We start from the raw sequence: 16869 nt of genomic DNA, 5'->3' as shown, positions 1-16869 counted from the left end.
GTTCTTTATTGGAAGAGAGTTCCAGTCCACTGCATTGTAATGATCATAGTATACAGTATACTGTATTATATTACCGTATATATGTATGTACTGTATGTTCTTTTTCCATTAGAAGCACATTGAGATTCCCTGTTCAGAATCTGCTATTCAAATAAAATGTAACTTACCTTGATAGTAAGGGCATTTTATCAGGTATTTGACCAATCTGGGAACTAAATCGTTACCAAGAAATTTCTTCACCAATGTGTTTCTAAAGGTGTGAAATGAAATGAAATGAAATGAAATGAAATGAATCTATATTTACCCAGGGTATCTGGGCTAAGCTCAAGAACTTGTTTCCAGCCAGGCCCTGCTCATAGAACACATTTCATCGTAGTGGTTCAATGCCTTGTTCAAGGGCACTTTCAGCGGTGGTAATTTTTTAACGTGTCGGACGGCTGATTCGAACTGGGAACCTTCCGGTATCAAGACCATAACATCCTATATAAGGCAAAAAAGTCCAAATTTCATCATTCTTTAAGTAGCATGTGACATATGAAACTAGGGGGTTTTCATGATTCTGAATCCATTCCAAGCATTAGTTTTGCACAAAAAACACTCCTTGGGCTAAATTAGGCCATATCCACTTGACCAAATGTGCTGACCTCATCACGTTTGTGAGGCCGTTTTTCCTCCCAAGGAGTGTTTTTTGTGCAAAACTAATGCTTGGAATGGATTCAGAATCATGAAAACCCCCTAGTTTCATATGTCACATGCTACTTAAAGAATGATGAAATTTTGACTTTTTGCCTTATATAGGATGTTATGGGTATGGTCACATATTATGCTAATACTCAATTTCCCACGGGAGTTGAATTTCAAACTTTTAGTACATGTTATTAGACACATTTAGAAACACATTGGTGAAGACATTTCTTGGTAACGATTTAGTTTCCCAGATTTTCATAGATTTCTCTTACTATGACTGTGTGTTCAGGTCAAGGAAGGGTTAGTGGCTGTGCTGAAGGAAGTGTGTGTGTGGTGTGTGTGTGTGTGTGTGTGTGTGTGTGTGTGTGTGTGTGTGTGTGTGTGTGTGTGTGTGTGTGTGTGTGTGTGTGTGTGTGTGTGTGTGTGTGTGTGATCCAGATGATATTAAATACCACTGGAGTTATGAGCCGCATTAGAGCAAGAATCACATTACTGTATTTACTGTACCACCATATTTAATTTAATGTTATCTCCATCTGGTCAAAACAGAAGGCTCTTTGTATTAGTATTTTGTTCCCTTTTAAGCTTTAGCTACAATGTTTCTCATGGAGAGACAACCTTTAGCTACAATGTTTCTCATGGAGAGACAACCTTTAGCTACAATGTTTCTCATGGAGAGACAACCTTTAGCTACAATGTTTCTCATGGAGAGACAACCTTTAGCTACAATGTTTCTCATGGAGAGACAACCTTTAGCTACAATGTTTCTCATGGAGAGACAACCTTTAGCTACAATGTTTCTCATGGAGAGACAACCTTTAGCTACAATGTTTCTCATGGAGAGACAACCTTTAGCTACAATGTTTCTCATGGAGAGACAACTTTAGCTACAATGTTTCTCATGGAGAGACAACTCTTTAGCTACAATGTTTCTCATGGAGAGACAACTCTGTGAAACACATTTGTTCGGTTGTGGGAGAACAGAGATGGACGATCTGATGATAAAATAATCGGTCCAAGATGATTAATCAACGGACTTGGTGATTTTCTCATACATAATTTTGTATTGAAATGTGTCACAGTATTTTGGATCAGACTTTGTGGTTTCTTCAACAAATGCCACAACGCTTTACAGTGGAAAATCTCTCACAAATCCACTGATGGCTTAATAATAATAGTGTTTTAATGACTATGTATGGATATAGCCTCTTTGATATGAAACATATATAGTTGCAGAAAATACATTATATCAAAATAAAATAAAATACACGGGAGAACATAATGGTATTTACTGTAAGTACCAAAATATATATCATGATTCATGATCGAATATGACAAACAGGAAGGTAGGAGCGCACACCAGTAGTGGGGAGGTGCTGACCGCAGGAGATAACTATGACTGATCGAATATGAACATATATGGCATTTATATACTGTAAGTACCAAAAACATATGTGTGTAAGTAAGCTTATGTGGTAAATGTGTTCATTAACCCTTTTTGGTGTTTCAAGCATTATGTTATACTTTAGCTATTGAAAAATAGCAGCTCTACAAGCTCATAGCGCGCCACCGAGTGGCGCGCTACGAGCTTGTAGGTCTGCTATTTTTGAAAAATCTTAAAAATGTGGCGCAAATCTTTGAATATATATTCTTTCAAAGTTAATGTTTTTAACTCAGGTCTAAATGGGTTAAAGCGCAAATAACATGCATTTTAAAACTACTTTTAATATTTCATATCATATTGTCTATGTTATTTCTAATGGTTTGAGCCTCAATCACCACTCTGATATAACCAGGCCTTGTCTAGGTCCTTTAAGTGTTAATTTTCTTTGGGGGGGGGGGGGGGGGGGGGGGTTACAAATGAAACCAAATGGACCCTCAGGCGATGAATGAACACACAGGAGGATTTGAATGTGTTCATGTTGACATCCATGCAGCTCTAGGCTGTGTCAACTGTGTGCACAGCCTCCGGAGATAACAAAGCATACCAGCACATCACAGGTTAACACCACCATGCTACCATAACAATGTCTTCCCGCCACTTCTCTCTTGAGAAGTGTTTGAAATGTGTTTCACTCACGTTTTCACTGAACTCGCAAAACCCAGGGTTTAAAACATTTTCACAACATGAAACTGTCAAAACATTTTCACAACTTCAACGTGAAATTCACACTCGGGGCTCCATTTTCGTCACCGCTAAACCCCTTATCCCTAAACTTCTTTGCCTTTTTTTACTATTTTGCAAAACATTTTTGAATAGTTAAAATGGCCAGTCTACAAGCTCACAACGTGTCAATGTAGTTTGGCTAGTTGAACTATTCAAAAATGTTTATCAAAATATTAAAAAAGGCAAAGAAGTTTAGGGATAAGGGGTTTAGCGGTGACGAAAATGGAGCCCTCAGTCTTACTGATCACTTTTTCCACTGATTGTAACGTAATCTCTATGTTAACTTTTGTGCCATATGTATGAGATTAACGCAAAGCTTACTTTTTATGTCTGGTCTGCACACACAAAACTATCACAACCATCATACAATAAAATAAATTAAAACACTCAACTGACGCCAAGACAGGACTCAATTTAGTGCAATTACGTAAATAACAAAAAATATGCGAGTATCATGTGGAGACAAAACAACGCTTAATAAAGCACTGCCACTGGGGCCCTAAAGTGTCTGTGTGGGGGAAATTACAGGGTAGCGTTAGAAAACAAAATGGAAGTGATACTTTTCAACACAGTAAAAACCCAACCCAATCTCCGCTGAGAGAAATCATCACACACCACACATCCATTACATATTTGAGTGCTTGCCGCTGTGGTGATTTGAGCAGATAATGGCATTGCAAGCTGTGTTCCTGGATGAGCTTAGCAGGGGAAGAGGCAGCGCTCCTACTGTAAATTACTGTAACTCTGCCTCAGGTTTCACTGCAGGGATTTGGCTTTTATTGTCGACGTAAAGAGGCAGAACAGTTTTGCCATTGTTTGACGCTTGTTGTGCAATATGCCATTAAAAAAGTGAACCGATGCATGAGGTAACGTATTGTGTTCCATGCTTTTATGAGTGTGAGTTATACTGTATCAAAGTGTTTTTGTTTTTACATAAATCTCCTCAGGGGGTCCTATCCCTGGCACAAACTTGTTTGGGGGTCTGCGGCCAAATACATAATTACGTGGGGTTCCTTTGAAACGGAAAACGTTGGAAAACCACTGCTGTACAGTCTATAGACCTATACTATAACTGTGCTGGTGAATGAGTGTGCGGTGTGTGTGTATGTGAGTGAGTGAGTGAGTGAGTGAGTGAGTGTGTACCCGCGTCTCTACATGTATCTACCTCTAACGTGTGCATGTGAGAGTGCATTTGCAGTGTTCACATGGGGGGTGACAGCTACCTCTGACCACATGTTGAACAGTGAAAACACCAGCCCTCAACGTGCTTCTTTGTACCCAGGGGGTGTTTGTTTAGTCTGGGGGACAAACCACTGGCCCCATGCCCTACACAGGGAGCATGAATGGAGGCCTCTTTGGCTCCTGTGTGAGGAATAGAAGCTAACAAACGCTAACCACCAGGGCGAGTCATTAAGGTGACATTAATGAGCTGTAACAAAGTCAGGGCCACTGTTCTCTGGCTCCCAATTTGAAGTTGGGGAATAATGAATGATTTCGTCTCTGTCGGGGTGGTTGCATACCCAAAAGCGTTGCTTTTCAGGAAATACAAAATAATAATATGTATTCCAACGGATCCAATGTAGTTATTATTTAATCACAAGCTCTTACTTTTCATTGGTTCAATATTTATGAAACTACAGAGTACAGACACACTTAACCACTTTCACTTCGGCTATTTCTTGCTACTTTCGCGCAACACTGAACTGACTGAAGTATAATGAAGTAGGGCAATAAAAAACATACAAAGTTGAAATATGGAGATACACGGTTATGTCCGACAGCAATGATTTGAAGAAACCAAAGAAGAAATGTACAAATCTGAAAATGAGCCAAATTGATCATTGTACAACAAAGTATAGGGTTTAAGTGGTTCAAAAGACTTCTTGGTAACTGTAGTCTTGCATGACATTCTGCATTGACAGAGTTGTCATGTTTAGTCAACCAGTGTGTTGAACTTTATTTCACCCTCTAAAACCACCCTAATCATTGCTAGCCTGCGGCATGGCCATACTAGTGGCATATTAGTGGCAGCGGTGGCCGAACGGTTTGCGGAGCGGTCTTGATACCGGAAGGTCGCCAGTTCATATCCCCGGACCGGCACGTTAAAATTACCACCGCTGAAGTGCCCTTGAGCAAGGCATTGAACCACTACCATGAAATGTTCTATGAGCAGGGCCTGGCTGGAAAAAAGTATCTGATGCTTAGTCCAGTTACCCTGGGTAAATATAGTAACTTTGCTTTTACTAATGATCTTTTTTTTGCCTATTATTATTATTATTTATTTTTTACAGTGGCAGATTCGTCTGGTTTCCAGGCTAAATCATTGATGCATTATTTCCCAATTTGAGCTACTATAGATTAGATAGGTCACATGCAGATCTGCATATGGTGAAAATATTCTTCACCAAAAATATTCTCTTTTGATTTTGCAACCCATATTGCAAAAACTAAAATATCACAATGACCATTTTTCTAATGTCGTTCAGCCCTACCAGCCACAATATTTTACTGAAGTTGATGAGAAGTCATATAGGCTCTGGCTTGACAGCGCGGCGCGTGTTCGAGTCCCGTTCATGACGACAAAAGAATATAGAATATCTTTAAATAATCAATAAATTGCCTATAGCCTTCATTTAACCCATTTTGGGCGGGAACCCCTTTTGGTGTTTTCAGCATTATGTTTAGCTATTGAAAAATAGCAGATCTACAAGCTCGTAGCGCGCCACCGAGTGCCGCGCTACGAGCTTGTAGGTCTGCTATTTTTGAAAAATCGTGAAAATGTGGTGCAAAGCTTTGAATATATACAGTATATATTCTTTCAGAGCGAACGTTTTTAACTCAAATCTTTGCTTCTGAGGGGTTCCTGGAATAACATATTTTCAGATGGGGGTTGGTGGCCAATTACATATCATTTTTGGGTTCCTTTGACATGAAAAACTTTGAGAACCACTGACATAGAAACATAGGGTTTTTCAGGAAACTTTTTTCAGAAGACATTTTGCTGATGGAGATATAGGCTTCCGGCAGGGGGTATACTCTGCTTTGACCACCCCCCACTAGGACACCTAATCCTGGATGATTCAGGGGTATACTCTGCTTTGACCACCCCCCACTAGGAAACCTAATCCTGGATGATTCAGGGGTATACTCTGCTTTGACCACCCCCCACTAGGAAACCTAATCCTGGATGATTCAGGGGTATACTCTGCTTTGACCACCCCCCACTAGGAAACCTAATCCTGGATGATTCAGGGGTATACTCTGCTTTGACCACCCCCCACTAGGAAACCTAATCCTGGATGATTCAGGGGTATACTCTGCTTTGACCACCCCCCACTAGGAAACCTAATCCTGGATGATTCAGGGGTATACTCTGCTTTGACCACCCCCCACTAGGAAACCTAATCCTGGATGATTCAGGGGTATACTCTGCTTTGACCACCCCCCACTAGGAAACCTAATCCTGGATGATTCAGGGGTATACTCTGCTTTGACCACCCCCCACTAGGAAACCTAATCCTGGATGATTCAGGGGGTATACTCTGCTTTGACCACCCCCCACTAGGAAACCTAATCCTGGATGATTCAGGGGTATACTCTGCTTTGACCACCCCCCACTAGGAAACCTAATCCTGGATGATTCCCAGATGTAACCACCTGGATATGAAATCTGGTTTTACCACATGGGGGGGAAATAATACATCAAACGACTCAACTAGAGGGGGGATCCCTCTTGAGCCTGAGCCTTCCTGTGCATGTATTGTAGTGACATTGTAGGTCAATGAAATACTTCTTAGTTCTGGTAAACATTAGATCGCGGCTTGTGAAAAGACAGGACTGCAGAAATGGTGGGAAAGAGTCTACGTTGTGGTTCCTAACAGGATGTGTCTAATAACACAGGCTACAGGGGGAGATCAGGGGGAAATGTGTTGTCAATGTGGTGAAGAAAGGTCACTTAGGGGCAGCGGTGGCCGAATGGTTTGCGGAGCGGCCTTGTTATCGGAAAGGTTGCCAGCTCGAATCCCCGGACCGGCACGTTAAAATTACCACCGCTGAAGTGCCCTTGAGCAAGGCATTGAACCCCTACCATGAAATGTTCTATGAGCAGGGTCTGGCTGTAAACAAGCATCTCGAGCTCAGTCCATTCACCCTGGGTAAACAAAGAACTTTGCTTTGCACTTGGTCAGTGTGACTGTGAGGCACTTCAACATTTAGTATGTGACCCCTGACCCCTGTCTGCTCAGCTGCACCTGACTGCAAAAGAACCAGCTCAACTGCTGATGATGTGGAAGTATCTTAAATAACGGCAGTATGTTTACTTTACACCAATTATAAAGACATATACAGTGTAGACACACATACACATAAAACACACAAATATCAAAAGAGATTGATATTTACGCATCATATACACAGTCAGGGACACACATAAACACACTGTAATAATAGCTCTCAAACATGCACACACACACGCGCGCGCGCACGTCCACACACGCACGCACGCACGCACGCACACACGCACGCACGCACGCAGGCAGGCAGGCAGGCAGGCAGACACGCACACACGCACACACACACACACACACACTCAGGCACGCACACACACACACACACACACTCAGGCACGCACACACACACACACACACACACACACACACACACACACACACACACACACACACACACACACACACACACACACACACACACACACAATGCAGATGTATATCAGCCAGTATCCTCTACACTTCCGTGTCGCTTATTATTCCCCAAATTGCTAGTTTCCTGTCTAGTCTGCAGGCTTTGGGCTAAACTCTGTCACGGTACTGGTGGGCTTCTAAAGATCACCGTGCGTCAGTGCACCATCAACTGGTGCACTGACCACCATCAACTGGGTCTAAAGACCACCGTGCACTGACCACCATCAACTGGGTCTAAAGACCACCGTGCACTGACCACCATCAACTGGGTCTAAAGACCACCGTGCACTGACCACCATCAACTGGGTCTAAAGACCACCGTGCACTGACCACCATCAACTGGGTCTAAAGACCACCGTGCACTGACCACCATCAACAGGGTCTAAAGACCACCGTGCACTGACCACCATCAACTGGGTCTAAAGACCACCGTGCACTGACCACCATCAACTGGGTCTAAAGACCACCGTGCACTGACCACCATCAACTGGGTCTAAAGACCACCGTGCACTGACCACCATCAACTGGGTCTAAAGACCACCGTGCACTGACCACCATCAACTGGGTCTAAAGACCACCGTGCACTGACCACCATCAACAGGGTCTAAAGACCACCGTGCACTGACCACCATCAACTGGGTCTAAAGACCACCGTGCACTGACCACCATCAACTGGGTCTAAAGACCACCGTGCACTGACCACCATCAACTGGGTCTAAAGACCACGTGCACTGACCACCATCAACTGGGTCTAAAGACCACCGTGCACTGACCACCATCAACTGGGTCTAAAGACCACCGTGCACTGACCACCATCAACTGGGTCTAAAGACCACCGTGCACTGACCACCATCAACTGGGTCTAAAGACCACCGTGCACTGACCACCATCAACTGGGTCTAAAGACCACCGTGCACTGACCACCATCAACTGGGTCTAAAGACCACCGTGCACTGACCACCATCAACTGGGTCTAAAGACCACCGTGCACTGACCACCATCAACGGTCAGCATGAGATGGAGACATCATTGACTAACAATTCAATTACCCACGTGGGTCACTGAGTTATATATTTAGTTGCATGTGGGTGTTGCAAAAATAGCAGGTCTGCACAATGCATCGATTCACATCTGTTTATCTTTCTCTCTCAGCTCTTTTATTCTCTGTCTGTCTGTCTGTCTGTCTGTCTGTCTCTCTGTCTGTCTCTCTTTCTCTTAAAATTGAAGATTACACACACGCACACACACACACGCACACACACACACGCGCACACACACACACACACACACACACACACACACACACACACACACACACACACACACACACACACACACACACACACACACACACACACAGTATATGTTCATGTATACGGTAATTATATGTGTATGTGCAAAAACAATTGTACAATATATTGCACGTGCACACTAGACACAATTAAAATAGTAATATCTCTCAGACACCCCATGTTGACATCTGATATTATAGGCTAACTATTCTGAGATGATTGTGGGATGGGTCTGGGGAGGTTATTGGTTGCCAATTACTGTATGTGTAGGCTAGTGTCTTACTCTTGACTGACACTTAACAGGTAGGTAGACCAGACAGACAGACAGACAGACAGACAGACAGACAGACAGACAGACAGACAGACAGACAGACAGACAGATAGATCTTAGCCTACCGTTGGCGTCTTTGCCGCAGATCAGATGCTCGTACACTTGCATCAGACCCCACAGCTCGCCGTCGTTGTTGACCGTGGCCTCCAGTACCTCTGCGCTCACCGGACCGCCGCCGGGGGACCCCACCTCTTCCTCCTCCTCCTCCTCCACGTGCAGCATCACCTGCACCGCCCGCGCGCCCACCTCCTCCGCCAAACTCTCCACGCACGCGGTCAGGCAGATGGCAGCGTGCTCGTGCACGCGCACCGACACGTGGGTATCCACCATCCAGCGGAAGAAGCGGCCCACGGAGAGGGTCAGCCCGCAGCGGGCGGACCTGCCCGGCTGACGCGCCGCCGCGCTGCCGGAACTCATGCTGTCCAGGGAGAGCGCTCTGACGGCGGACGCCGCGCACTTCTCGGCGAGACCCCAACTCAGCACCAGCCTGGCGGCGCTCTGGACCTATATGTGTGCATGCGGGGCAGTGTGGTCAGCGTGACTGACGTGACATTTTACATTTTATACCATTTAATTGTCACAGAAATAATTTCGATTAAGAATTGCATGCCTATTGTGTTTTTGGCATTCAACATCATAAATAAATACTTTTCTGTTTGGCTTGATTTATATAGGCCTACAAAGAAATGACTGACACATTTTTTAAGAACTTTATAAGCCACTTATAAAGTTATATAGTAAAAGTTATATTATACTTATAAGCTAGCTCTACTTATAAGCCTACTTATATCGTGTGTAAATAGCAAATCTACAAGCTCATGCGTTATGAAGTGGTAGATTTCCTTTTTTCTTGTTAGAACATTTTTCAACATGGAAACAATTATGTAGACATTATTACGATCTCCAATAATTGCAATTAGGCTATATAATCATTTTTGACAGGTCTACTCTTAGTTTTATATAATCATTATTTGTGAACCTCGAATCGCGTGCATCTCCGGTGAAGCTCGCTCAGCCGCTGCGCCTCGCGGGATATGCGGACCAGGGCCCTCCGCAGCAGCACCGACAGTCTGTGGACGGCGTCCCAGCTGAAGGACGCGCCTCTCCGCAACAAGACCCCCCGCAGCTCCGCGTCGCTCCACGGGTACTCCTCCAGCTCCGGCAGACACGGACAACACTTGAGATGGAGGAGGAGGTCGCCGCCCGGGTCCTCCTCTGGCGCCGTGCTCACCGTGTCCCAACTGCCGTTCCTGCTGCTCAGAGAGCCGGTGGTGGTGTGGTGGGTGTGCTGCTGCTGCTGCTGCCACCAGCAGGAACATGCACCCCGCTGAGGGGAACTCGCGTGGGACTCGTGGGACTGGGACTGCCTTCTGGACCGGGACGAATGAGACCGGCTGAGGGACTTGCAGGAGGAATCCACATAGCCGGAATCCAGACTCATGTCTTCCAGGCTCTTCTTCGTCGCCACACTACTGCTCGTCATGATATGATGGTAACTTACTTAAATTCTTAAATTTGACGAGTGACTTTTACGCACAGCAGTAAAACAACATACCAGATATCCATCAAAAGCAGAGCTTCTGTAGAAACGTTATAATAAGAAACATCTGATGAATAGCCCCGGAGGTATTCTATGTTTCTATATCTCTAGAATGGTATTGTATCTTATAAGAACCTGGATTTCATGCCACAACGTATATACGCCGTCCCTCTCCCGTCCGGTCTGCCAAAATAACCAAGGGGTGAAGGTACTTTACGCACAGCGAACCAATCATCTGTCGGTGCTGAGAGGACCAATCAGACACACGTGCGCACTATAATGACTTGCCGGTAGTTTACTAGTACTGCCCTACAGCGCCACCGTGTGGGAGGATAATGGAGTTAATATTCGATTTTTGGACTCTGGACATAATTCGTGGTCTTTCAATTGGACTTCTTATTAGACCTGTGTGTGTGTGTGTGTGTGTGTGTGTGTGTGTGTGTGTGTGTGTGTGTGTGTGTGTGTGTGTGTGTGTGTGTGTGTGTGTGTGTGTGTGCGCGTGCGTGCGTGCGTGTCACACACCCAATGTGAGTTTGAGACTATGACCAACGACAAAAAAAACCTCACATATCACATATATTGCAGTGCTGTGACAATGGCGCCCAAAGATGGACATACCCCTACAATCGGACTTAGGGCCAAACACAACATAGTTTTTCCTCACCTCTAAGGCCTCCCATACATGAAATGGATTCTTGTATAAAAAAAAATATATATATTTTTTTTTAACAATATATTTATTGCATTTTTCCTTTTTTGTACAAACAGACAATACAACAGAACAATACATAATACATCAGACAATACTTACTTAAAAAACAAAACAAAAAAAACAAAAAAAACAAACATACAGTACATACATATAAATACAGTATATTAAAATAAGGGCACTTAGACTGGTAACAACAACAGAATCCTTATGGCCACAAGACCAAATAGCTGCAGAGAATACAATTAGACATTTTCAGTTTCCAATACCATTAAATCATTAACCGTAATATATTGGATAAACCGTCCCCATATCTTATCAAACATCTTTTGTTTATTTTTCAAAGTATAAGTGATTCTTTCCAGAGGAAGACACAATGACAGCTCCCTAAACCACTGAGCAATACTGGGTTTGCCTATCTTTTTCCACGATAAAGCTATAGCCCTTTTGGCTTGTAGTAAACATAAATCTAGAAATCTTTGTTCGCTACTCTGAATCTTATGGCCAGGTGGGTGTATAACAATATTTTAATGCAAAAGTGGCTGTCTCCAAAAAAGTAGAAAGACAAAATATGTAATGTATTATGTTTTGAATTATCCTGGTGTTTTGCTGTAATAATCTTTGTGGGTGCATCCAAGCATTATTGAATACCGGGTACATTAACTTCTAACTGCAGTACCAAACCCTGTCAACAGATGGCAGTCAGTCACTATAATACCTCATAGACAAGCGTCATGATTTACTTTGGAACTTCCTGTCGCCGCAACAACACACACACACACACACACACACGCGCACACGCACACGGGCAGACGGAGAGTGACACAGGGGAGAGAGACAGCGTGTTTGAAAGTAGCAGCGCCAGACGGTATGAGATGTTTTCATGTTCATGTTAAGTGTTCACACCTATGGTTCACACCGAGTCGTTTATGCAATGTTGAAACCTGCAAGATGTTGGTAGACAGTTAAGTGAACCTGTTCATATTGTCCACAGTGCCTGCTTTGCTGTGACCGATGTGCCACCAACCTGCATGTAGCTAATTATCCTGTGATCATTTGGTGTTGTTGAAGTCCAAGATGTCTTTCTACCTAGCCCTCGGTTAGCGGAGCGAGGTACAACATTGCTTATTTGTTTTGTTTGTTTGAGTTTTCTTTCATGATTTACTTTGGGTTTAATTGCATTTTGTTTGGTTTATTTCATTAAATTCATTTTGGTCTATATGGTGCATTTGCTTTATAATCTGCTTGTTTATAATGAAATTAATTATATTGAATCACTGAATTATGGTCAACTATAAATTCATTATTTTATTGTTTTTGATTGAAAAATGTTTTAACAGTTTGCAGAATTACAGTACATTTCAAGCACAAACTCAATACAAAGGCTGTTAACTGTGAGTGGACGACCCAATTAAGCATTACACTTGTTTCCAATAGGGTCCACAATGTTCAATTGTAGCCTACTAAAGTGATTAACTTAAATGCACTGATTTTATTGTTGAATGGAACTATGAAATGTTTGATATGATTCTTAAAGTATATATATATATTTTTTAATAGTTTTCACGGTGTTCCAATGATCTTCAAATGTGCCTGAAGAAAAAATAAATGGGCCGTTGAGACCATCCACTTCTCATTATTTCACAAATCGAGGGCCGCTACATTCAGCTACAATTAGATTATAGTTTTAACTTTGTGGTTAAACTGCAATGTGCAGTTATCGCCACAAGATTGCAGCAAAGCCTATAGTTTGCCTATATATTGTAAATTGAGCTGTGAAATGAGGGGAAATCATTAATGTTGTAATGTAGTTTATTATTATGAAAGGCTAAATGTCATCAAATGGTGGTCCGTGGCTCAAATGGGTCTGAGAGGCTAAATATCATCAAATGGTGGTCCGTGGCTCAAATGGGTCTGAGATAAATGTCATCAAATGGTGGTCCGTGAATGTAGATATTTGACTTTTGAGAGTGTCAAACCAAATGGACTATTTGGTTTCATTTTACACTCAAGAGTTAAATTATTGTTAAACATCACAAGTCCACACAATTAGAGGTGTGTGTGTGTGTGTCAAATGTAACACCACTCAACAGAAATGGTTACTTTTGTACTTCAGTCTGCAATAATGTGGTTGTTTAATGAAACAGAGGAATTAAGAATAGCCGATCTACAAGCTCACAAAACATGAAGATAATAGAATAGCAGATCTACAAGCTCACAACAAAAGAGAATAGCAGATCTACAAGCTCACAAGAGAATAGAATAGCAGATCTACAAGCTCACAACACAAGAGAAGAGGGCACACATTGTGCTGCAAGAGTGTCTGTTTTCATTGTTTGTTATTCCTCTCTGTCTGTTTAACTGTTATTTGTTGAGACTTTAGTCTCAATGTGATTTTTACTGGTTAACAAAAATCACAAAGTACATTTAGGCTACTTTCAAATGTATAAAAGGTCAATGTTTAGAAAATGGCAGATCTACAAGCTCACAATGCATCGCATCAGCATGCATTGTGAGCTTATAAATTGCCTAATTTCAAATGGCCAAAATGTATATAGGCTACCGGTAGGGGTTAGCCTACCGGTAGGGGTTAGCCTACCGGTAGGGTGGAAGAGGTAATGTTGAAGTAGAAATTAAAGTAAGTTAAGTTAAAAAATAACCTCAAAATTATCCTTACAATACTAGTAAATGTACTTAGTTACTTTCCACCAGTGTTCCTAGAAATAAGGCACTTACATGTCTATCGATTTTGCTTAGTCATTCCTCTCCAAAAAAACTTTTTTTTTGTCTTTTCTTTTTTTGGGGGTGGGGGGTTGGGGGAGGGGGGTATTATTTACCCAGTAGGTTCTAGGGTGGATCAGAGCTATAGAGTAAGACAGAGTTACGACAACTCCGTTCACTTCATGGGCCTTCTGCATACACTGCATGGACAAAGTGGAAGTTTACGGAATGCATTGGAGTCTATGGGCGTTATACATGAACCACGTGACCGACGGGGCTGTTTTCTGCCCCCTCAATGTCGTAACTCTATACTCCTATGTGCTCTGGGGTGGATATAAGAGGCAGTGTTGTGATTGGCTGCCGGGGCCATTCAGCCTGTCCAATGGCTGCGGTGCACATCTGGAAGCGCTTATTCACGCTGTTCAGTCTCTTCCCAGGAATCCTAGAGCAGCAGCAGCACAACAACTGCAGTCTGAAAATGTCCTTCATCAAAGTTGACGAGAACTCTCACTTCTCTTTCCACAACCTGCCCTACGGAGTGTTCTCCACAGCCCAGGACGTGAGTACAGGAAAGTTAGCCTGTTCATTCATGGAAGGAAAATGGACTTTGGATTTTGCGCGCGTGCACAGAGAACGTTCCATTGGACTGAACTCGTGTATGAACTAAGTGTCTGAACTAAATGTATGAACTGTATTGTGAAACTTTTCAAAGAACAAAAATCTGACTAATGTAATGTTCTGATGAATTGAAAATGGAGGACCCGCAAGTCTTTAAAAGTGTTTTTTTTCTGGTTTTATCCTCTTAGCAGATTTTGCATTGACCTTTGACCTGCACACTTTCCTGGAACTGTAGCCATTCTACATACTATTCGTATCAATCAATCAAACAAACAAACACATCGCATCCTCTTTACACAAAGTGGCAAATAGTGGTAGGCCTATGTTTATGTTTTTCTCTCCTCAGCCCAGACAGCAGGTCATTGTGAACCTCAGTGCAGTGAAGACATTGTTCTGTTTTATTTTTATGTATTCTGTATCGTCTCCTCAGCCCAGACAGCGCATCGGGGTTGCCATTGGAGAGCACATTCTGGACCTCAGTGCCGTGAAGAGTCTGTTCAGAGGACCTCTGCTGTCCAAACACCAGGATGTCTTTGATCAGGTTGTTGTTGTTGTTATTATTATTAAGGGACCAAGCTTGATAAAAATGCACGAAACTTCTACACGTGAACTTTGGACCTATATGGACAAAACAACGGAAGTACATTTTTTAAGTGAAAAAATGAAGTTTTTATGAGCCAATGAAAAATGCTGTTTTATGAAAATTATTGCTGTAGAACATGTATTAAACAATGTCTATGACGTACAGTAGAACATGGAGCATTTTTGGCGCCGTGATGATGGATGGTGACGAATTAATTCACTGCTGGTCCCAGCATGTGTTGTCATAGCAACCACACCAGCATGTGTTGTCATAGCAACCACACCAGCCTGTGTTGTCATAGCAACCACAGAGAGATCTGACCCTTCCTCATGCAAGACCGTTTACAAAAAAGAAAAATACAAGCATACATATAAAAAAAATCACACCCGTGTGAACTGAGTGGTGTAAGGTCTGTCTGACGTAATGAAATCATGTCTGACGTAATGAAATCACACCCGGGTGTGATTTCATTACCTGGCTTTGTTTGTGCAGAAAAAATGAGCATGGTTGCTATGTTCACCCTGTTCACCCGGGTGTGATTTCATTACGTCATTACAACAGGGTGAACATTGCAACCATGCTCATTTTTTCTGCACAAAAAAGCCAGTTGTAGGAGTGGTTTACACCACTCAAAAATCACACCCTAGGGGCGCTCTTATCATCTTACAACATCGAGGAGGGAATTGTTCATGTTGCTTTGATTAGGTGATATAATGATGATGTAGAACAAACAGTGTCAAAACAAACATTAAATTATCTTTATTGTTAATGGGATTTAATGTTTCTGCTAGGGACAAAACAAACATTATTTTCTCTTCATTGTCAATGGCGTTTTTAAAACAAACATTGAACTAAAAACAAACCTGTATATAGGAGGGGCTAGCGCCCCTCAATAACTGCATGAAGCTGAACATGTTGAAGTTTGAACTAGATTTCTAGTAGAGATGTCCCAATACGGTATCGGTATCGGAAAAGTATCTGTATCGGCACTTATTTGTCATATCGGGTCATATCGGTATCGGTGAATATGCCAGTCTAACCACGGATCCGAAACAGGGGTAAGGAAGGAGTTGACACTATGGACATGTTTGTAACATGTTATAACATGTTTTATAACATGTCACCTCTGCTTCCAGCCAACCCTGCATGTGTTCTATATGGGGGCTATAACATGTTATGTACATAAGATGTTATAACATGTTTGTAACATGTTATAACATGTTATACAACATGTCACCTCTGCTTCCAGCCAACCCTGAATGCGTTCATGGGCCTTGGGTTCGAGGCGTGGAGAGAGGCCAGGAGAACCGTCCAGCTCCTGCTGTCAGCCAATGAGAGCACACTGCGAGATGACGCCAGCATGCGCAGCAGGTCAGTCAGCCAATGAGAGCACACTGCGAGATGACGCCAGCATGCGCAGCAGGTCAGTCAGCCAATGAGAGCACACTGCGAGATGACGCCAGCATGCGCAGCAGGTCAGTCAGCCAATGAGAGCACACTGCGAGATGACGCCAGCATGCG

General features: G+C 42.8%; 2 protein-coding genes across 5 annotated transcripts in view; one reads left to right on the top strand and one right to left on the bottom strand.

The window, feature by feature from the left end:
• Positions 1 to 10870, bottom strand: part of abtb2a (ankyrin repeat and BTB (POZ) domain containing 2a) — a gene marked incomplete at its 3' end in the record, with an annotated part of 42558 nt that extends 31688 nt beyond the window's left edge. The window contains exons 1-2 of the mRNA XM_079496431.1: positions 10157 to 10870; positions 9243 to 9681 (exon numbers count right to left, since the gene is read on the bottom strand). Of these exons, the coding sequence (XP_079352557.1) occupies positions 9243 to 9681; positions 10157 to 10660 (943 nt within the window). The 5' untranslated portion in view covers positions 10661 to 10870. The remainder of the gene's footprint in view (positions 1 to 9242; positions 9682 to 10156) is intronic.
• Positions 10871 to 12176: 1306 nt separating this feature from the next.
• The window catches only part of fah (fumarylacetoacetate hydrolase (fumarylacetoacetase)), a 19251-nt gene continuing 14558 nt past the window's right edge, over positions 12177 to 16869 (top strand). For 2 of the 4 annotated variants that reach the window (XM_079496780.1, XM_079496779.1), the window contains exons 1-3: positions 14583 to 14706; positions 15196 to 15306; positions 16598 to 16719. In XM_079496780.1, coding sequence (XP_079352906.1) covers positions 14626 to 14706; positions 15196 to 15306; positions 16598 to 16719 — 314 coding nt within the window. In that variant the 5' untranslated portion in view covers positions 14583 to 14625. Of the gene's footprint in view, positions 12295 to 12420; positions 12540 to 14582; positions 14707 to 15195; positions 15307 to 16597; positions 16720 to 16869 lie in introns of those variants that run through there. The other 2 variants (XM_079496782.1, XM_079496781.1) reach the window with 2 other exon arrangements.

Source organism: Electrona antarctica (assembly GCF_951216825.1).
Source record: "Electrona antarctica genome assembly, chromosome: 3".
NCBI classification, from domain to species: domain Eukaryota; kingdom Metazoa; phylum Chordata; class Actinopteri; order Myctophiformes; family Myctophidae; genus Electrona; species Electrona antarctica.
Note: the sequence above shows the minus strand (reverse complement) of the source record. Positions and strands in the feature narration are given on the sequence as shown.